General features: G+C 46.2%; 2 protein-coding genes across 3 annotated transcripts; one reads left to right on the forward strand and one right to left on the reverse strand.

Moving 5' to 3' along the window:
• Nucleotides 1-2,965: 2,965 nt before the first annotated feature.
• LOC135806001 (uncharacterized) lies at nucleotides 2,966-13,174 on the forward strand. The gene is made up of 3 exons (XM_065320128.1): nucleotides 2,966-3,300; nucleotides 11,567-11,655; nucleotides 12,811-13,174. Exons 1-3 carry the CDS (start codon nucleotides 3,060-3,062, stop codon nucleotides 12,919-12,921), a joined length of 441 nt encoding a protein of 146 aa, XP_065176200.1. The 5' UTR covers nucleotides 2,966-3,059; the 3' UTR covers nucleotides 12,922-13,174.
• Nucleotides 13,175-13,540: 366 nt separating this feature from the next.
• Nucleotides 13,541-22,615, reverse strand: LOC135806000 (Iroquois homeobox protein 5a-like). 2 transcript variants are annotated; one of them, XM_065320127.1, is made up of 4 exons: nucleotides 22,343-22,615; nucleotides 15,819-16,097; nucleotides 15,312-15,484; nucleotides 13,541-14,375 (listed from the first exon to the last, which is right to left on the reverse strand). In XM_065320127.1, the coding sequence occupies exons 1-4, from the start codon at nucleotides 22,517-22,519 to the stop codon at nucleotides 14,069-14,071; spliced, it is 936 nt and encodes a 311-aa protein (XP_065176199.1). In that variant the 5' UTR covers nucleotides 22,520-22,615; the 3' UTR covers nucleotides 13,541-14,068. The 2 variants fall into 2 exon arrangements, with proteins under 2 accessions (XP_065176199.1, XP_065176198.1); XM_065320126.1 differs by having other exon boundaries at nucleotides 15,819-16,100.
• Between the last annotated feature and the right edge of the window lie 355 nt (nucleotides 22,616-22,970).

Genomic DNA, 22,970 nt, shown 5'->3' on the forward strand with positions numbered 1-22,970 from the left:
TACTGCTGGATGGTGGAGCTTGCATGATACGCGGCGTAGCGGGCATGATCGGGGTGGCATGTGTACTAGTAACAGTTGCATTTGACCGGGTTGATGATTGAGTAGGGATAGAGCAAGAATGGTGACATACCTGGGTTGAAGGGAATATGTGCCGTGTATCGCGACGACGATAGCAATAAGCTATGGCATGGCCAATCTGCTTGCAGGATCGGCAATATGGGCGAAGACGAAAGGGCCGACGTCGCTTGGGTCGTACATATACCGGTGGCTGTAGTCCAGGGACATACCGGGCATGGAAACTCGCTGAAGAATGATGGTGATCCATTTTGCCGAAATGCGTACGTGACAGCGTCGATCTGCTGTATGGATGGACTGACGAACCGGGATTCTGCATCGTTCTCAGGTCCTCATGGGTTTAGAAACGCGGTGGGGGCCAATTAACGGTGCTTTCCGCTCATCGTTCGAGGCTGCCATCAATGTAATAGGTACTAACAACGAGACTAACGACAACGATTGACTAAGGATGGTAACAACATAACATTAACAAGACTGAAGTTGCGTAAACAGATCTACAGGGACGAATTCACGCACCGCTGCCACCAGTGTAATAGGTAGGTTCGAGTCTTACAAAGGAATAACCACCGCTGCCACCAGTGTAATAGGTCGCCGAGTGGTATCAGGAGGCACACACAAGAAGACTGGTTAATATTATGTTCTTCGGCTCAATCTGCCTGAAGTTATGTATACAACTGCTCCGGCTCAATCTGCCTGGAGGGACTCGGAAAGGAATACAACTGCTCCGGCTCAATCTGCCAGGAGGGACTCTGTTCTGTTCTCTTATGTTCTGCTCTGCTCTGAAGAAATGAGTAAAGCATGGCAGCTTTTATAGGGCGAAAAGGAAGGAGATCATCATAGCGTCTGCATGAGCCATGAGTCATGAAAAAGGGCAAAAGTCTGTTGTGTCAGTCCAAACAGAACTTGGGAAGGCATAGCAACAGTATCTAAATGTATAAGGATGAAAGAAGCAAACGGAACTTTGGAGGGGAACAGAGGCCAGGGAGGGCATTAGCAAATGGATGCAAACCGGATTTAGAAAGGGGCATGTCTGTGCTCATGACCTCAGTCAGGGTCAGGGAGGTACAGTACACCATGTGGGTGTTAGTTCTACATGTACATAATATAGGTGTGATGATCTAAACTAGCAAAGATATGTAGTATGCAATCCAGCAAGCGCAAGGGAAACACAAGTGGTGAGAAGTGATTATAATAATTAGCTTTGCAGGCTTGTCAGCAAAGGAGTGACAAGAGTCATGCAGTGCGTGTACGTGTACATGTGACATGATTAGAGGTCAGTAGATATTACATAGTACTAGCAAGGCAGGGATACTACACATGCATGCAGTGTGCACGCATGCCGTGCGCGCCTACTTGCACAAGTCACACGTTTTCACCGTCACTGCTTCTACAGCGTGCGCGCAGTTCACCATGGTTCACTCGATTTTTTTCGTCTACCACCAGGAAATCGCCGTGGGCTGGTTTCTGTGATCATCTTCCTTCTACCGTGATAAAGCGCGAGCCTCAATGTTCTAGAATCCTCTTGGTTTAGGCTAATTCGAGGCGCTGAACACGAAAATCGGGTGTTCTTCGTGGGGCCGAGTACGGATCTGGTCGAAATTAGTACTTCGAAGTGCATCCGCGCCAAGCGCGGAGTACAGTACTATCGCCGCGGAGGCATTATTTTTGGAAGCATGGCATGTGTAATGACCTCAGCTACCTACATACTGTAAAAGCAGAAATTTTCGGTGGTGTAATATTTTCGGTATTCGCCAAAATCGGCGGTTCGGTAGCGGGAAATTTTCGGTAAAACCCGTTCTCCAGGTAGGTGTACTAGTACTACATGTATACAGTATCGGTTGTACCGAAAATTTCGGTGCGTTTTATTTTCGGTAAAAATTGTCGGCACCGAAGTTACCGAAAATAAAACACCACCGAAAATTTCTGCTTTTACAGTAGCATCAAGAGTAGATAAACAAGAGTGTGCAACTCCGGATCTCTCCTGCACAATCTGCAGATACCCCGCGCCCACGGCGGAATTTTTTGTTTACGTCACCTTTTTTCAGAGAAACGCGGCTTTGCCGCAGAGCAGTGTGAGAGCACGTGCTGGGCACCGACCTTGTAGTGTAAAGCCCAGCCAAGTGCACGAGGGAAAACTCTCCAAAAGGCTCGCAGCGCGTGCGTCGTCGAAAAGATTACGTCAACAAAAAATTCCGCCGTGGGCCAATCCATCCGGAGTTGCACACTCTTGTTTATCTACTCTTGGTAGCATCGACAAGGCCGAAAAGGCCGCGGGAGAAGATACAGTACTTGGGCCTCGAACTGCATCTCGAACTGCAGTCACGAGGCGCCCATTCACTTTGTACAGGCGAGCTGTGACTGCACTTTTCGCTTTTCTGTGACCGGAACTGAACTCCCTACTCTAGGGGCGCGTTTGGTTGGTACGAACTAGAACAGGATTCACCAGAACAGCGCGTTTGGTTGGGACTGCACCTGTTCTGGGTCGGCCAGAACATGTTCTGCTTGCTCCGGCCTCGAGGCCGGAGCAGACCGAGCAGTTTCACTTTTTCACAGTGAAACCTGGCGGGAACATCGATTTTGTTCCCAAATGATCACGTGCATACGCTTTTGGGTTAATAATGGTTGGACTCGTCGTACCGTACAAAGTGACCATGGTGATCCATACACATTTTGAAAAATGCACCAAGTTTAGCACATTTTTCCACAAAAATGTGCTCTGTTTCTGGAGTAGCGTTTGGTTGGCATGAGGCTGCTCCATGTGCACCAGCTGTTCGATCCTGTTCTAGATCGTACCAACCAAACGCACCCTAAATCTTGTTATTGGTGATTAATTATGATGATACCGTAAAAAAGCCAAAAAAATCTTTTAATAAATACGCAATTAATTTTTACTTCAGTTCAAGCTTGAAACTGCTTTGAAATAATTAATTTCTGTTATTATCTTAGTTGTCTGGCTCTCCTGTGCTCTAATCTACCCTAGGGGTATGGCGAGACTACTTTTGGGAGCACTTCCAAGGAGTGCCCAGTTTTGCTTGTCTCCAACCCTTATCCAAGTCAGACATGCGCAAAAACGCAAAAAGCCCATCGATTTCTATTCGTTGAAGGCGCTAGAAGTCCAATCCGCCATTTCCGAAGAATTCGAGCTGCCAAGAATGATGCTGAGGCAGGCGAAAGGCGGTGGCAGTGGAAAGGCTAAGCCTGGTTTCTTAGTTTCGGATGTGTCAGGTCAGTTCGTTGTTTGTTACAATGACGTCGTATTTCTTGCACCATGCATACCGTATTTTCCCCAATAAATGTACAGTACTTTTACTTTTTCAAAGGTGGTCTGACCTGTACAAGTACTACCATAGGAGACTGTACTAGTATTGGAGACGTGTACTTTTATCGTTTCTGGAAAGATTGATTGGCTGGGTTGGGTGGCACACATCTCGTGATAATGATGCTGTAAGGCTGTAAATACATCCAACCATGGTAATGGGCCATTCACACTACGCCCAAAACGTGGCGTATACCACGGCTGTTCACACGCAGGCACTTATAAATATGGCGTCGTTCGGTGCGATTTATGTAACATTGTGCGAATAGTACAAATACGCGATGAGTTTGCGTCTTTGGAAGAAACTCATGTCGATCCTCGTGTGGTTCCACGATTTGGGACACGAAACCAAGAGAAAAGTTTTGAAAGCGCTCAAGCGAGATACTCGACTTTTCGGCAATTTGAGAGAGAAAGAGGGTGGAAAGGCGTCCTGGCCTGCCCAGTTAGCTGTCTTTCCGCTTCAAACTTGCTCGAACTACTCCTGGCAGTCTGGAGATTGATCCCGCCAGTGATTGTCAGCGTCTGCTTGGCGTGCTCGCGTGTACAACATTCAAGTTAGACATTTCGTAATCGTTCAACGCACAATAGGGTAGATATCACAATTTCAAGCTCACTTGGCCGGCTGCTGTCTTCTACAATATCCCACATGCCGACTAAGCAATTTACAGCAGGAAGCAGCCTTCTACACTCAACAGCAACTAAAGGGCCACACCATTTGTCTTCCAAATCAAGAGAAAACAGGCTCCTGACTCGTCGCGCGTATTTAGAAGTTCACGCGCGTATTCTAATGACACTTGGGGAAGACAACCAGAGGATAGTCCTCTACCTGGGAAAGTATCGATCTAAGCTGGGAAAAATCCGGGAAGGGCTTCTCGGAGCCGAGTTTGTCAGCGACGACACAAGGAGTATTCCAGAACGAAGCCAAAGTCGCACGACACAGAACAAATGTTTCTTGAAGGAAAGACAGTCATGTGAGGTACGAGCGGAAAGCTTGAAACAAGACGCAGATGATCAGCGTGTTCCCCGGGCTGTCCGGGCTTACTAATCTCCAAAATCCAGGGGAAACCATGGCCTACTCGTGTTCTGACGATTTGAAAATTCAAATTTTTCTTGCCATTGAAGCCCCATCGAGACTTTCGGCGGCCATATTGTTAAGTGGCGTGAAATCGCACAAAAAAACAGCAGTGCGTACGTGACGTTTTCGTCCGGATAGCCATGACAACATGGAACGTCCACCATTACACTGCGCTCTTTAGTCGTGGAGGGAAAATCGTACCCCTGATACGAGAACGTAGACGACGTATCCAGACCCCTGTACCGAGTTAGGTTCTGTCGTTCCTGGCAGTTTGTGTCCGAAAGAAGCTGTACACACAGCTGTACGAGCAGCGTGTACGTGCCTGTGTGAATGCATCTGCATAAAAACGACGTCTGCCAGTACGTCCTATTCCAAAACGTGATGCGTATTGTAACCTACAGTCCATTTCAAAACTATAGACGCGTGGGTTTTTTGAAATATTTCAAATTTGGCTGGAGCTTTTTGAGAATCGCTTTCGGAATATTGCTCAGGTCCGCTCCACAATAATTTATTACTCTCATATAGTTTCTAACCGATTGGATAACAGACGCCCAATTTGGAAAAATTTATGCACAAAGTGATCACAGATTTTATGTGGTATAGATGCTGGCATAACGGTTTTTGCTTAGGTACGCGTCTATAGTTTTGAAATGGACTGTAGTATGAATAGCCTATAAGAATCAGTGTACATAGACACAAAGATGATGAACGGGTAACGAAGTAAGGTGGACCCTGGTGCCTGTACCCCAGTAATGCCCATCACATCATTCCGGCATGTACTATTAATAATAATAATAATCCACCCGCCTGCGTGGATTCACAGGAAGTGTGAGTTACGAAGTCTGAAGAAAATGTTGAACGGCCTCTGCTAGGATAACGACTACACCATAGCTCAGTGGTTAGAGCATCGCTGGCTACAAGCGAGGGTCCCTGGTTCGAGTCCTGGTGGTGACAGTCAATTTTTTCTTCAGACTTTTCCCGTTTGTCTCTTTCCCTCAAACTAGTTAATAATAATAATAATAGTAATAATACTTTAATAACGAAGGTACGTTTTGGGTCATAAGTATCCACGCAACCACACATCCAGTCAAAATACGGCACTTGTCAAAGTATCCGAATGTTCTCGGTCCCTTCTCATCAAGGATTACACAGGGAATGGCTCAAGTTGAAAAGACTAAAACTTATAATTATAGCGTAAAGATAATTAGATAACAACACTCGTGACATATGTTGTTGCCACTATTAGTATTTTCCTTCGAGTTTTGTGTCGTGCTGAACTTGATAATTTTCCACCTTGTCACGAGTGTTGTTATCTAATTATCTTTACGCTATAATTATAAGTTTTAGTCTTTTCAACTTGAGCCATTCCCTGTATAATCCTTGATGAGAAGGGACCGAAAACGTTCGGATACTTTGACAAGTGCCGTATTTTGACTGGATGTGTGTTTGCGTGGATACTTACGACCCAAAACGTACTTCGTTATTAAAGTATTATCCGCCTCCGACCTCTTGTAAAAAAATAATATTAATAAGGCCACACTGAAAAAAGTCTGTGGTTCGACTCACCCGACCGACCGTACATTTTTCAGCCCGACCGTAACTTTTTTTTCGGCGGGCTGTCGTGTGACTGACGTACGTGGACTGAACACGTCCACGTCTACGTGCTTTGCAGCGTGAGTCTGCGGACGCAGGCGGCTTCTTTTGGACTTGACTTGTAGTTTCTCCCCATTACAAGTCACAGTCTGTTTTCCCTTTACCGTTTCTGCTGTACAATGCTCCAATTAATTAATGTAGATTTCACGATTTGCCACCATACTCTTTACTCAACACATCTGCCATAGCACTGTTCATTGGGTCCGGAGGGCTGAGTCACACATACTTCTAAGTCACATTTCTGCCACACAATGTTTCAAAGTATTAGCCAGTGATCCCTTTATACAACATGTATGGCATAACACTGCGTAATAATGCCGATGTACTGGGTGTCTAAAGGCAGTACAGTGTATTTACATGTACTAAAAAATATATTTAAAAAAAATCCGCCCGCCCGTAAAAAAAATGTCCGTGTTAGTCGAACCACACATCTTTTTTAGTTTGGCCTAATAATAATTTGAAACTCGGATGTTGAGCCATAAATAAATGTAGAAAAAAGGACATATGGATACGAGTTAAGAGTAACTCTCCATCACTGTAACTGGATACTATATACAGTCAGAAAGTGCAATAACTTGGCACAGAACTGACAGAGTACTGAGACATTTTTTCTACATTTATTTATGGCTCAACATCCGAGTTTCAAATTGCACACCTGATGAGCGGTCACGAACCATACGGCGAAACGTACGTCGTGTGAAACAACTTGTTTTGTAGTCAACTAGTCCATCACAATGTCATGCATGAGGAGTACTGTAGGAGTTTGGCTTTCGGCTTGTACAATTCGTTTTCGCAAAGCTTCCCCTTTCTTTACTTATCTTTGATATTTATGACCCACCCAAGTTCAGCCCTCACCAACGCTGTACAATGCGTCACTGGCCCGTTTCTCAACGGTCGCGCTAATCGACCAATCAGCGTACAGCTAATGTACCAAAATTCTCAAACTTACCGTAATTCCTTGGTTCATACGGTGTAGTTTCCAAAGATTTTTTATGGACCAACGTCTTCTTTCGATAGATACCAACAGATCGTCCGCTTCTAATTTTTCGATTTGATTGCCGTTTGGCCGAAAATTACCTCCGAAACCGGCCTCCACTCGTTTCACTTCAAGGCTCTCCAGGTGGACGGCATCGCAATTCGGAAGCGGAGAAAGGATAGCCAGTGAAAAAAGAAAAACAACGACGTATTGGTTGTCAAAATCGACCAAGAAATGAATTCAATAGACCTGTTTCCGTGCTGCGCCCTCGCGGCCCGCGCGAGTGCGAAAGGGATTCTTTCTCGACAAAACAAACAACAACTACGCGCAGTACACAGGTACATGCAGGTGCTTTTTGCAGTGCAGTACACTGACATCACTGCACTGGCTGTATATACCTTAGGAATATCCTGTTCTTTTCCAAGGCATGATTGTCGCTAGTGGGAGAACTCAGCCACCTGAAGCTTTCATAAAGGAAGAAGTAGTAGGTGAATGAGTTCGCCAGAAAATGGAACGACAAGAAAATAGATACTGTTGCTTTCCGGGGCGCTCATGAGACGACGGCAAGATAGGACTGAAACGATCGACAGTCTGCCTCGACGCAAAAGAAACTCTTCTAGGAGAAGCTTGACGTGCTGTAGAGTTTGCAGTATTCTGCTGGAAGAAGACAAGAGAACTAAACTCAGACTACAGCGTGGAGCTGAAGCACGAGCGAAGCAAAAGCTGAAGCAAAAGCTGAGCGAGTTCGAAGAAATGGGGAAACACAGGAAAATGAGTGGGCGACATGATCTTTACTGACTTTAGCTCGAAGCTCGCGCTAAGACACGCGGTGGGCACGTGCGCCTACGGGTAGCGCGGCCAGCCACCATGTTTTCAAAATGGAGGTCGACGCTTTTGAAATCCGTGTAGACGATGGTGAGGGCTGAAGTTGGGTGGTGTGCTGCTTTTTCTGCTTCGAATTGTAGTTAGACCGCTTTGTCAAATATCGTACTAGTCTCGTCATCGTCCAGTAACAATCAACATTCTTTGTTCCGTTGGGACTGTAGCTTTTGCTCATTTTCGTCGCGCTTGCCTTCCCCTCTTTGGTCTTTTCATAACCTTGAACCTTCCAAGTTGGAAGGCTGTCGGTTAGCGCTACGGAGATGTGTTGAAGCTAGGTGTCAGGACGTCGAATGTCTCAGTACTCTGTCAGTTCTGTGCCAAGTTATTGCACTTTCTGATTGCATATAGTATCCAGTTACAGTGATGGAGAGTTACTCTTAACTCGTATCCATATGTCCTTTTTTCTACAATAATAATAATAATAATAGAACAGTTCGCGTACAAGGCAGCAAATGCTAACCTTTCCGCTTCTGTCTCTTTTGAGCTCTGCTACATGTGATGGTTGTGGAAAAAGGAAAAGAAAAAACCCGAGAGAAATGAAAGTGCACAACCGGATAGAGGTGTGTATGGAGATGGGTGTATGTAAGTACGCGCATGTATGTGCTAGTGTGAGTGCGGGGAAGTGTGCGTGCGGGGAGGTGTGCGTGCGGGGAAGTGTGCGTGCGGGGAGGTGTGCGTGTGGGGAAGTGTGCGTGCGGGGAGGTGTGCGTGCGGGGAGGTGTGCGTGCGGGGAGGTGTGCGTGTGGGGAAGTGTGCGTGCGGGGAAGTGTGCGTGCGGGGAAGTGTGCGTGCGCGTGTGGGAAACGGAGTGCAAGCACTGAGCGGCCAAAATGCAGCGGTTACTGCTTGAACGTTCAGAACGGAGTCACTGAGCGGAGCGGACAAAATGCAGCAGTTACTAATGGAACATGGCACGCCACTGATTCTTGTCAGTGGCAGTGGCGCGGACCTCTTCCAAGTCCCCCACACTCTTCAACGGGATGTTCCTTTCTTGGAGGTCCTTGATGACCGTGGTGGCGAGTGTTGTCTTCGATCTACCACGGTGGCCGGTAGCGTCTCGCTTCAGGTAGCATGTCATAGCTCTGAAGGCAGGTGCATTGGGGTCCATATTATTAGAGACGTGTCCTTTTATATATTTTGATCCACACTCAACATATACTACAATTGGAGACGTACTGGTATTGGAGACGTGTACGTTTAATGGGAAAAATACGGTATATTGTGTATGCCCTTTGACTTCTCCACTAAAATACGTGTGACATTTTCACAGGCATTTTAGTGGTCTTGTGCAAAGCCACGGCATTACACAAGACCATATGCTTACAGATGCATGATTGTATTTTTTGTGCCCATCTACCTGTAGTATAGTTCACAAGCCCGAGTGGTGGTCTTATGCAAGAAGGCAAGCTCGCCTTGGGACATGAGCTTAGGGATACATTGATGTACATGTACAATCAAACCTTGTTATGACGAACACTGAAAAGGCAAACGTTCCTTTAGTACGAACTAGGGCCAGTCCTATGGTTGGCCAGACATCATATCAAGTCAAAAATTATTCGTTTGCGACGAACTCTGTACGGCGAACTTTCATGAAGACGAACTAATTTCAATCGTGATTTGAACAAAATCAGCATGTGGTACGAACTTTCGGTCCCCGTGGGTACGCTGGCTGTAGTTTTTTTCCGATAGTTAAGGCCTCTTGTACTGGCAAAACATGTTACAAGGCGGATGTAATGCTGTCCTGAATTCATTGCACATTGTACTTACCTGTTGCTGGGTTATGTAATGCGAAAAATGTTTTACATTTGCCACGACATGCACGTTCACATAAATACTATCCATAATATGATATGCATATCAATTTTTTTGGCAGATCTGGATAAGAACTTTATTAAAGGGGAAGTTAAAGCTAAAATTAAATTTTCACCATTTGTAGTCTTCGGGGTGCTGAGTCGAATGGTCTTGGTCCGAGGAAGCTGAGACGCTCCCTTCCTACTTTAATCCCAATCGAACTCGCGCACTTCCACCGAAACTGGGTGACTGCGCCCTACTAGATAGGGATTTGTATGCAAAATGTCACTAAAAGCGCCATTTCGTTCTTATAAAAGCACGGATGACCGCGATTGGCCCGTATGTTGTAGTCTTTTGGACGCTGAGTCGACTGGTTTTGGCCCGAAAAGGCTGCGATGCAGCGTTCGGCCCTTATTCCCAATCGAACATGCTTGAACAAGCGGTCACGTGCTCCTGCATACACCAGTCACCTGGTCACTTGAACTTGTTCGGTCCCTTGAAGTTGGTCCTAACGAGTTAACTGTATTTCAAAAGTATAGACCTCTGGACTTTTTCGAAAAAATTCAAATTTGGTTTGAGCTTTTAGAGAAATTTCTTCGGAATAGTACTCAGGCAGCTCTCGCAAATTTTTTTGATCGCCGCTGTGCTACTGGCACTATGTATTCGATAAACCTTGTTTTAGTTCACACATGTTGTTGGTTTGACACCATGAAACGGTGTCCTCCACCTTGTTTCATGCTGTCAAACCAACCACATGGTACTATGTAGTAATGGGTTGGTTGACGTATCGCTGGCACCAGGGCCGGGGAGTGCCTCTTGCTATCTCTCCCGGTGGATTCTGCTTCTGTGAACCATTGCAATGCGTACCAATATCAGACAGTACACCACTGACGATGAGGGCTGGCAAAGTTGGGCTATGCCCAGCTTTTGCGGCCTGTCCCGGCACCAATTCCATACCCTTTTTTTTTTAGGAAAAGTGGTATGTGAACCTTGCACGCCGGTGATCGCCCATACAGGGACCTAGGCGTTCTTGTGACTTTATCAAAGTTTGCATGCGTATTTTAAACTACTATTTTTGACACCATCGCGTACTAGACCACAATAAAACGTGTAGAAATAGTTTCAAAATCTGCAGTAAAAAGGTAGCACAAAGTGGCCATCGCCGGAAGATCCTTACTCTCCCATGAACTACTGAAGAAACATAGAATTCAAGATCAAAGTGCCAAGCTTGACGTAGCTTTTGGGCACATTTCGTACTACTGTGTAATAGATTTGGTACTACAGCGGTACTCTAACCGTATGCACTTGATCTCCTTTAGTATCGGGGCTGATCGGGAGCTGTCCCACTGCTGGTGCAGCCTACCAGCGCATACTTGGCTTATGTGAGTCGCCCCTATACAGATGGAGAATACACACAGCTTTGATCTGGAGTTTCATGTGGAGTATAATGGCATTGTTAGACATGTATGGATCCGTTTAGAATATCAGCATTGCCCCAGTCTCCAATACTAGCCCAGTGTCCAGTAGTAGCACGGGTAGCGGGGTCAGTGAAGAAAAATAGGAACCTCGCGCTCTTGTTGGAGAGAATACGGTTAACGCACATGCCCAGTTTGAGGTCGAATTATCAAACATTGTCATGTGGAAATCGTCTTGACTGAAATTGGTCCTGGAAGAAACTTCGAATTATATAGGCGGTGTGTATGAATTAATCCATATTCGAATTATCAGGATTCCACCTTTAGTGCTGTTCAATGGTTATTATCTTTTTCTCATGTGCTTATTTTCTCCCTGACTGCAGGTGGCACTGGTCAGTATTTCAAGATTGTAGTTCTGTCGACCAAATTTTTAGGTGTATCGCCCTCGGACCGCAAAGACATGGTGTACAATGTAAGACTTGTTGTTACCTGATGGGAGCGCTGCATTCTAGTGGGACCCCTTCATACTATCTGAACGCTGCATTTTCTGGTGTTGTTGTTGATTGCATCCAAGTTGTCAGAGCACATATGTGTACATTTAGGTTGCGTTTGTTTGGGTAATTTCAGAATGTAAATGATAAACATTCTAGAAATGTGTATGAATCACCTGACCAAACAAACCAGAATCAATTAGGAATCACTTGACCATACAACTCCATGATGTCGTTGTGGAACTGCGGCTCTCTTCTCTTTACCTGGCTCCAGTTTCCTTGAGAGAGAGAGAGAGTCAAGTTGCTTCTGAGTGCATGATTTGAGGCACTTGAACTGGTCGCTGCATTGTTTGTCTCGTGGCAACCACTATCCCTTTTGATCTCAGAATGAGAATGCTCATTCCAGCATGTGAGGTGGAATGATAATGCGATTCCCATGCTGGAATGGGACCAACCAAACGGAATTTTTTGACCAAACAGATGAGCAATAATAATTCCCAGTGTTCCCACTGTGGAACGTGACCAACCAAACCCACGCAACCATAGGTTCCAGAGGGATATCCGGTCATCATTGGCAACTGCATGCTTCACGTCAGGCCAATTTCCTGAATCTTTTACGAGAGGGCATGCATTTCTCAATATGCGAATACTCCACTGTAATCATCCATTATAACCATACATGCTTACGCCACTCTCCGAGAGGTCTCTGGGCTACACTGGAAAAATAACATCATCCGAACTTTCGGGCAAGGCCCATGAGTGATTTTCAGTGATTGGTGTAGCCTAGAGACCGCTTGGAGAGTGTTGTGAGCATGCATGGTCATTTACAAGAGGAGAAAATATACAAGCTAAGATGTTTTAAAGAAAGTGAGAGGGAGAGAGAGAGAGAGAGAGAGAGAGAGAGAGAGAGAGAGAGAGAGAGAGAGAGAGAGAGAGAGAGAGAGAGAGAGAGAGGAGGAGAAGGAGGGGGGGGGGGGGGATCTACTTTGTAAAGAAGATGTGTATGCTTGTATAGATTTTGATTTGCCAGACCTAGCTCTAATATGCTCATATAGAGCAACCCATTGTATTGCCGTGGCTGGTAGTGAGGAGTTTTACAATGCCTGTCGGGGCTTTTTCTTCTTCCAATGCTGCAGTGTGTCTCGCACCTTATGGACAAATACCAGCTTGACATCCGATGCCATGCAATCGTGAATAAGGACACCAGTGGCGAAATAATCAAGCCTTCTGAGGCTGCTGAGGTGTAGTGTTATGTAGTCCAGTGCCTCTCTGGATAGTCTCACACACATGTTCTGGGTGCTGGATGGCCGGACGCTCGCCATGCACCCACCCCAAACTGTACAGCTGTATATATTATATATATGCAAGAACTTAACTTCTTAACAACACTGGTTGGCATTGCTGATAAGCATGCCTGCCTTGCACAATAGCATGATGAGTGAATGTACATATACCATGTTTTATTGAGCAAATTTTAACAAGCCAAGCTGTAGAATGATACTCCGTGTGGAAGGGGATGTTTGGAAGTACACTGCTGCTCAAAGAAATTCAGTCGAGAGAGTAAATTTGGCGCCGTGCACCTTTTCGCGGCCCAGTGTTGGCAGGTCTAGGGCTGCGCTACGCCCGGCGCGTACTTGAGAAACTCGACTGGATTTCATTGAGTAGTACTGTCCAAGGCTAGTGTTCTCGGATTGGAAGTGTTGATACTTCAAGTATGCATTATGGCTTACTTGACAGCCACACTATACAACGCGTTCGATAATATTTAAAATCAAAATGGTTGGTTTAGATCCAAGCCAACTGTGGAATTGTTCCCGGCTCCCAGGAAAGGAAACGCAGTGCCACACAGAACAAGACAAGTTTGGATAATTTGGAAACGTCTCGCCCCCAACGCGAAATCAATATACAAGACCTGAGAAGAGAAATCAAGCCGTTGCCACGGCTAGCTGGTTTGTCACGGTAGCAGTAGCGTGCACTTCAGATCCCAGCCAAGTGATTGGTGGATTACAGGCTGACAGTGTTAGTGCCTATACAATATGTTCAAAGAAAAGAGATCATGTTGTTGATGTCTGCCCTGTCACCATTATTACAACAATAGTAGTACAGTAGCAGTACCATGCACTTTAAAAAAAATCTCGCTATGCATGGCCAACCCAGGTGGTGACTCATGGATTCAGGCATAAGTCCGAAGAAAATAATATATTATTAGAATGCGCACTATCCTGGCAATGCACTTGTAATGCTGATTATACAGATTTCAGAGTTTGATACCTCTCTCGTGCTATAAGAACTGGACGCTGTGTTTGGAGTGCAACGATTAGCCTGCAACGTGCAGCACCTTGACAGCTATGTCCTCACCGTTCTGGTGCCGTCTTTCATGAGTGTCGCCATCCGTTACTCTTGGCTGCTGCTGCTGCTTTGATTCTTACACTTGAATTCTTCATCTGGATACCGCTTGTCAGAATAGATAAACATGCCGATTTTCTTGATGGAACGACGTTGATTCGCAAACCACGTGGCCGCCTGCTGCATTGTCATGGTTGCCTTTGCAGCCAACGCACTCATTTCGACTTTGTTTGGGTATGGGTGCATGCGGTGTTGCAGCAGCCACTCTTTCATGTGCCTGGTTCGTTCATGGTTCTGCTGGAGGGGCGACATGTTTGGGTTGAATTGCCTGTGTTGGGTCAGCAACCGGTGAGTCCTGTGCAGCATCCCGACACACACACACACACACACACACACACACACACGTACACACACGTACACACACATGCACACACACGCACACACACACGTACACACACATGCACACACACGCACACACACACACACACACACACACACACGCACACACACCAGCATGACCGGAACATGCAAGAAAGTGTTTACATTAGAGAGGTTAAGTTTCACGTAAAAGTCTTACGTCCGTGAACTTTTACGTCAAAAAGTGAAAAAACTCACGTAAAATTTGACGTGTTTTACGTGAGTTGACTGTCCCGCACGTAAGTTCATGACGTGAGTTTTTGGAAGTTTCGCTTGGTTATTCCGGCCGAATTTGTGTGAGTTTCCGGAATTATATCGAGTTTTATCGAGTTTGTTGGAAGATTTAATATTTGTGCAAACTAAACCCGAATCCTGCCAGGCAAAATTTCACGTCACGTCGCACGTGTAACTTAACCTCTAAAAATTACACGTAACGTGAGATTTGCACCGCGTTTTGAAAAAGGGCAAAAAACGTGTAACTTAACCTCTCTAATATGTTCAACGCGTCGCTGAAAAATAGAAAGGCCGAAGATGAACTGTGAAAGTTTTTTTGCTGACAAAAATTGTACTTCTTTAGTACTTATTCTGCAGACAGCTGTTTGTTTGGGCCTGTGGTGATCGAGGCTCATCAGCGGAGCTCATTTTCATTGTTTCGAGCTAGATTTATTTTTCAGCTTCACGAGACAATCAACAGAAAAAAGGTACATGTGGTTTGAATGGAAATTGTATCTGGACGCACATCACGGTTAGCAGTACAGTGCTGTACAGTAGTCAAGTGATCCAAGGATAGCCATGTGCTCGTACCCATGCAACGGTCACTCTTCTTTGACTGGGAGGTGCATTAAGTGCATTGCCTTACAATCAAATATCTTACATAACGTGTTGAGGACCGGTAAAGTATCCATTGCTGTGGACAACCTGAGGCTGGCGGTGCTGACCAAATGCAGCCTGGCTGGAAGAGTGTTGCCGGTGATCATAGCAGCGCTGGTGCTCGTGAGGTACTGGTGTTGCACTGGCAGACGATTGCTGTCCTAGTCCAATGCCGTTCTGCAAGAAAGTGTCCAAACAATATATTCATTCTCAACATGTGTGAAAACCAGGCCTTGGACCTCTAAGCTACTTGTACAAGTTCTCTACCACTAGCCTCTCATGAATAAAGTAGACAGCAACATCATTATTCTTAGGTTTCATTGTGTTTTGTTGGTTGCAGGATAGGTGGGGCTGATAAAAAAGGCTCTCTTCCACACCACTGTAATGATTTTCTAAGCCAGAGGCAAAGAGTTTCCTGGACTTCACAATGACTGTGATTCCGGTGCAAGCCCACGCTTGTGGAATAATGAGATGAACTATTCAAGAATGCTAGTAAGCGTTTCTGACTTACTGTTACGGACCCAGTAGTTTGAGGCCACTGGTGCTGAGGGAGTGAGACTGCCGGTTGAGTTCTCGCATTCACTGGTGGCTGGCATTGCTGTATGTCATTGGCTGTACCGTTGGTGCCCAGAAACTCAGGTGCACTGCAGGCTGTGTGTGATGTGACATTATGCTGGCTACTTGTGGGGCTCGAGGATAGAGGCTCATGCCAGAGTGGTGTGCTTTGCACATCGCTGCTACTACGTTTCTCCAGCAACGCGTGGAGTGGGATATAGTCTTCCTTTGGAGTCTGCTGCGCAAACATACAGTAGACACAGAATGTGCATACACCCAGTGTGCACCCTTGCAGCCTTGGTAGTACCTAGAGTACATAGGCTTATTTTACTCTTGGTTGTAGCAAGAGTATAATTATAACCCCCCCCCCCCCCCCCCCCCCCACTCTTGGTTGTAGCCATACCAGTACTGCATGTTTTTTTTTTAAGACCCTCTTGGAAGCAAACATCACATTCAATATTTGTACTACCGGTATATTGTAGAATACATATCCGATATCCAGGGCATAATGATTATGTGCTTTACATCACAGGGGTGTCGGACACGGTACGGTCACTACGGTATTGACCGCACCACTTTTTGCCCCAGGCACCCCGTGAATCAATAAAATACACTGACCTGGGCTCTAAATTACCAGCATTTTCGGCTCCGCACCCCCTCCTCCTCAGTAGACTGTGCTTCAGATGACTGACCGTACCGGCACACTACAAGTAAAGTACCTTCCAACGCCCCTGCATCATAATTGACTGTAGACCTACGTCATCACCCCAGCGTGTATTACAGGCTGGCCAGTGGCCACTCCATACAATCAAGAGTAATAGAGTATATGGGGGGGGGGGGGGGGGGGGGTATGTACTCTTGATACAATGCATCTACATGTGATTGTATACACGTGTAATGGTGTCAGCTACTGTACATGACTTTTTGTACACAACTGTTATGCCGGGGGCGGCGCTCTGGGCGTTTTCGGACATGAAAGTTTTTTTTGCAACGTGGAAAACACGGCAATCATTAGTGTTGGTGTCAATGTGGTCTCTTTGCTCCCCTAGAACCAATAATTATTCCCGTAGCTATGCAGAAGACGTTACTTTAGTAACGTCTGGCGCTAGCCAGGGTCCACACAGCTTTAATTTGGTGTTTGTTTGTGTGTTTGTTTGTTTGTGTCACGCCTGGCGCTATCTTGTATCTATCCCGTACTGTACCGTACCAGCAAAGACAGCTGGCCACAATATTTTTGTTTGTTTGTGCCATCGACATGCCTGGCGCTATCCCGTACCTGTCCCGTACCATCGAGAGTACGGTACCATCAAGAGAATGAGTATATATGCGAAGTGTATGGGGGGAATGCATTCAGTGCAGTAACATTACATTTTGTGTGGATTTGTGTGCGAGGCCGAGATCCCACTAGCAGGCTGGCTGGGCCGCCTGTCGACCAACCCGGAAATCGCATGTAGGCCGATAGCATAATAAATAAATTATAACGTATAGACCTTATTCGATAAACGTCACAATCACGTGAACCGGGGTCCCGGGAACCAGGGAGTGGCAAGAGATCTGCGCTCAGTGCACAGTGGACTCTGTGTGCGAACATAGGAGTAGATAAATACCGGTATTTTACTACTCTTTTGTACGAGCTGGGCCTTTCTTGCCACTCGTTTCTCGTACGCGTGCCCTAGCTTATGACAAATCCCTGGAGGCGAGTCCAAAAATCACGTTATCGAATAAGGTCTATATACAGTCATGTAGATGTATAGCAGGAGTCATATTATGTAAACGACTCCCTGCTGTATGGGGAGATTTTCTGGAAAGAAATACGAAGTAGGGAGACGAGTAAATGCAATCAGAATGGATGTTAGTTGCCGTCAGTATAATAATAATAAGAAGAAGAAGAAGAACGCCCGTGATCGGCAGAGTCAGCGCCGGTCCCAGGAAACGTCAGGACAGACATCCCGTCGACTCCAGAACGCCCGTCATCGGCAGAGTCAGCGCCGGTCCCATAGCTATGCAGAAGACGTTACTTGTACTTCAGTATCTCATTGAAACGTTTTTGCAAAACAATGATGTAGCTAATCAAAAGAAAATGCATTTCCATCAGTTCTAACAACATGCACGATGAGCTAGGCAACAAAGCATAGCGCAGGGCCCTGAGCTTCCAAGCTCTCTCGTTATACTACGGTTTTACTAACAATCACAGCGGAAAAGTGTGACCACGGTATCAATCCAAAGCATTCACACCACTAATTCTTCTTTCTTTACATTGGTCCAGCCAGTGTGAAGATAATAAAGAAATTCGGTAAAAAAAATTCGATAATGCATGTACTACTTGTGCCCTGTAGTCTCCTGAGTATGAGCGGAGAGTACAGATACCACAATAATATACTTAGGCTTCGGATGGAGAGCCATGGATAAATTTATAGAAAAGAAAAGGACCAAGGAGCTACAAGTTACCGGCGCTATAATAGAGAGATTAAGATGCGCGTTATTTCCGACGTGACGCGCAATTTCACGTCAAATTTGGCGTAAAACTCCAAATTTCGACGTGAGCAGCAGGTCGCTCGCGTTGATTTTTCGACGTGCGAGCAAATAACGCGAGCTGAACTTTCGCGTCACGTCAGAAATAACTCGCATCTTAACCCTTTACCGGCAGCCCCATACTTGAATGCGTCGTAAACGACGCATTCGACATGCATACTAAAACCATGCCTGGTATGACAGGAAGCATCAGCCCACGGGGATTTCCCGTGGCCCTCACACAGCCTAGGTATGATCCTATCCGTAGCTGAAGAGATCTACGCGTGTCCCATTTGATTTCATTGAGAACTGCGCGATCGAAAATTTACGGAAATACACGCGCGCCGACAATGCCGTCTGCCTCCGTCAAAACGTCGTCAGGTGCATTTCCTCTTGCGCAGTGACTTCCTTTCGTCCTCAGATGACTTCTCCGACGAGGACCTAGCAGAACTTCGCTCTGAGACCCACGACAGATTGATAAATACTTCATTCCAGCCGCCGATGCAAGCGAATTTCAAATTGCGGAGCGGAGCGCACGCCAAGTAAATTCTCACGCAAATATCGGGAGCTCCAGCCGCTGAAGACGATGTCGTCGTAATGTACCTGGAAGAATCTGATGGTGCTTATGGTGTGGAAGCCATGGAGAGTGATCCCCGTGTCGACAGTCTTCCAGAGACGGAATTTTAGGCCATCGACTTTCTACGTACCTGAGTGACGGCAGCGCTGCGCGACTTGCGCACGACCTTACGGAGCCATCGGACAGCGATTTTGGGGCGATGCTGCTCTCAATTGCGAGCGAGGCACGGCCACTGAAGTCTGTGATGGCTATGGCGTTCGTTTCCGCTCTGAAGTCGACTTGTTTTGGCAGTTTCATGTCAATGTCGGAATCTGACGATTTGCATTGTGTACAATTTCCGTGTTTAGACGTATAGGTGCCAATTTAGTAGCGTATGTGTGTGGTATGTGAAAATAATTTTTTCCATCGTCAAGAAGTAGTACCAGACTTCCAAGAAAACATAACATGCACATACAAAATGTGCCCTCGTTGTGAGTTATTGGCATCCTTCTCAATGTTATGGATTTCATATACAAAATGCACTTGCCGGTAAAGGGTTAAAGGGGAAGTGCATCGATTTTTCAAGTAGGGCTCAGATGAAAGACAATTGGATATCGGTTCCGATGGTATATCTCTCGCTTGCGTACGGCAAGGGAAACTTGCCATATCGCCGATTTCCTGATCCCGTTTCCATGGCGACTACAGGTGATGACGCACATTCTGCTTAGCTCCGTGAGAGAGAAGGTCGATCACTGCAGTGTCATTTTCAGTTGTCTTCTTGTATTCACGAAGTGAAAGAAGTACTGTGTTCAATGCTGTTAGTGCCGTGAACTGTTTATTAGTAGTCCTCTCCGTTGTGTACTGGGACGTGACACCGACAGGGGAAAGCTGGAGTGCGGAGACGTTAGCTGGCAAGCGAAAATCGTGACGAACCAAGTGCTGAAATCTTGGTTGGGACAAATCAAATGTTCAGCATTTACCTCAACCAAGGACCATGCCGTTTGCTCTTTTCACTTCCTGAAGATGGATGCGCTGCCTGCTGTAGACTCTCCTATCTCTCGTAACATCTTCTGAAGCCAGGTGAGACGACGAGTAGCGGAGATTGGCGAACGAAATAATGTCGTATGTTTTGAAATTTTGCTGCTCAGGAGAGATGGCATTATATGAACTTAGTCCATGTGAACTCAATCAGCCCATGAACAAATGCTTTCCTTGCAGACGTGCATGTGTCTATCCAATCTACACGTAGAGATCATTCCATGCCCTCAGTGAATGGCCTATTTATAATTATATTATTGGTCCATACACTTCATCTGCATGTTGTCTCTATGGAGAAGGGTATTGTTCATTTCATAATTATGAAGAAGTTCGGGCAATAGATGCTTTCCTCTGGTACAATTCTGTTGACCTAATGTTCTTTCTAGCTTCATGGGTAGCTTAGGTGAGGTACCATCACCATCATGTTTACATGAGGGTCAACCACTGCACCGTTCTTTGTTGTGACATGACGTAAGTTATTGTAACTGCTCGCAGACTCCATAACTTCCAGCAACACCTAGCATGGTTTTCCGTCACCGTTGTGGGTGAACAAATTCCTGTCCAACATATTTATACAGACATGCCAGCACACACCATGCGCCATACACACACTTGCCCTGCCCTGTCGAGTCACAGCCACGTGGGCCCGGAGGGGCAGTGGAGAGAGAATGGGAGAACGCCGCCCCAAGGCGCCCGGGACACAAAAACAAGAGTTTGTCCGGCTACGTAGGGAGCAACACACATACATATACATATATTACACCACACACACACACACACGCACACACACACACACACACACACACACACAAAATGAGAGTTCGGGTCATCTGCCACGAGACTGACGGGACGGCCGGGGAGAGCTTCAGCAGCCGTGTCTATTCCTGCCCTGGACCGAACGGAAGCAGCGGTCGCGGGACACACAGTATTCACCACAACACGGCTCCACTGTCGTTGGGGGCTGAGCCACACACTTGTGACGGGCAAGAACGCCACAGCTAAGAAAGCAACGGCCACAGCGATCACACTGGCATGCTCCACGCTGCTCCTGCACACACTCTCTCCCTCTCTCTCTCTCTCTCTCTCTCTCTCTCTCACACACACACACACACTCACACACACGCACACACACACACACACACACGCATGTGCGCACATACTGCAAGAAAGAAAGAGAGCATGAGTGTCAGATTCTTGCATAGGAAGTGTTTATCAGCACACACTTATACATGCACATGCAGGCACTCAACGACCAACTATGCACCATGCCGTATGTTCGTCAAACATAAGATTGCAATACCAAAGAACAACATAAACAAGATCACTTACTTCGTTCTCCTCCAAGTGTGTCCTCCCCAGCCATTTCCCTAGGCGGAATGTAGCCTACGAAATGGTTTCTCTAGACTAGGAGAAGATGCTTGGTATTCGCCATCTCTCCTGAGAAATGTTCAGCAAAAATGTCAAAACATACGACATTATTTCGTTCGCTAATCTCCGCTACTCGTCGTCTCACCTGGCTTCAGAAGATGTTACGAGAGATAGGAGAGTCTCCAGCAGGCAGCGCATCCATCTTCAGGAAGTGGAAAGAGCAAACGGCATGGTCCTTGGTTGAGGTAAATGCTGAACGTTTGATTTGTCCCAACCAAGATTTCAGCACTTGGTTCGTCACGATTTTCGCTTGCCAGCTAACGTCTCCGCACTCCAGCTTTCCCCTGTCGGTGTCACGTCCCAGTACACAACGGAGAGGACTACTAATAAACAGTTCGCGGCACTAACAGCATTGAAAACAGTACTTCTTTCACTTCGTGAATACAAGAAGACAACTGAAAATGACACAATTCTGCAGTGATCGACCTTCTCTCTCACGGAGCTAAGCAGAATGTGCGTCATCACCTGTAGTCGCCATGGAAACGGGATCAGGAAATCGGCGATATGGCAAGTTTCCCTTGCCGTACGCAAGCGAGAGATATACCATCGGAACCGATATCCAATTGTCTTTCATCTGAGCCCTACTTGAAAAATCGATGCACTTCCCCTTTAACCTCTCTAATGTCCACTAACACCACCGATTACTTGACAATCAGCTCATGCAATAACATTCCACGACACTGGCCTCGAAGTATATCGGTTGAACCTCATGTACACAGTCTTGCCTGCACAGTACTGCTACACAGTATTCTGAGATAAAAGATTGGTAGAGCCTAGCATAATGGCTTTGCATATCTTCAACAACAACAAAAACCCTCCCCCTATCACGACACATGCGGAAAACCCATAGCACCATCTCGAAACCACAATGTCACTATTGTGTAGATCTGTCTCAGTACATACATGTACACTGGAATACAAAATAATAATTGTCTTCACTCACTCACCGCCATTCCATACTGGACAGGGACTTTCCCGGCTCGAGACTGGCCTACATGTAGAGCATGCGATGGATCCGACACTGGCGATAGTAGATCATAATATAGATCGGAGAGAGTGTCGTGTGGCCCGGAGCTCCTTGGAAGAGCAACCTCCATGTTTATAGCAATGCCTCCAGAGGCCATTCTTCACACGCAGTAGGGGAGGCGAGCACGGGTTCCTGATGCAGCGGAGATCTATTTCAACGCGGGTACGAGTACCAAACACTACAACTTCGTAAAGTGGCTCCCTGGAAACGGTTTGGAATGCATTCACCCTAACATGGGGTGATGTGAATAGCCAGGGACCATTCATGAATGGATTCAACATCGTTTCGCGGTCATAACTCAATCAAACGCACTCAACTCTTTCTGCTTGCGTGACCAGTTGAGTTCCAACACTGGAACGTCACTTGATACTTGCTCATGGTACCACTTGAGCTGTTTGTAAACAACAGTTACCTTGAGATTTAGAGAAGGGAAGGCTGGGCAGGGCGGCGCAAACAGATTCTTTGTCAGCGGTCTACCTCCCGTGAGTTCTGCGGAATGAAGAGTGACGTCCTTTTGATTGGGGTCTTCATGTCTTTTTGTCCGGTGC

This window comes from Sycon ciliatum, chromosome 1 (assembly GCF_964019385.1).
Source record: "Sycon ciliatum chromosome 1, ocSycCili1.1, whole genome shotgun sequence".
NCBI classification, from domain to species: domain Eukaryota; kingdom Metazoa; phylum Porifera; class Calcarea; order Leucosolenida; family Sycettidae; genus Sycon; species Sycon ciliatum.

Excerpts from the sequence above, each read along its gene's own strand:
- LOC135806001 (XM_065320128.1), top strand. The coding sequence starts at position 3,060 with ATGGCGAGACTACTTTTGGGAGCACTTCCAAGGAGTGCCCAGTTTTGC. Across the intron at positions 3,301-11,566 it reads CTTAGTTTCGGATGTGTCAG|GTGGCACTGGTCAGTATTTC; the intron begins GTCAGTTCGTTG and ends CCCTGACTGCAG. Across the intron at positions 11,656-12,810 it reads GCAAAGACATGGTGTACAAT|TGTGTCTCGCACCTTATGGA; the intron begins GTAAGACTTGTT and ends CCAATGCTGCAG.
- LOC135806000 (XM_065320126.1), bottom strand. The coding sequence starts at position 22,519 with ATGGCCTCTGGAGGCATTGCTATAAACATGGAGGTTGCTCTTCCAAGG. Across the intron at positions 15,485-15,818 it reads AAACTACTGGGTCCGTAACA|AACGGCATTGGACTAGGACA; the intron begins GTAAGTCAGAAA and ends ACTTTCTTGCAG. Across the intron at positions 14,376-15,311 it reads ACCGGTCCTCAACACGTTAT|GACTCACCGGTTGCTGACCC; the intron begins GTAAGATATTTG and ends GATGCTGCACAG.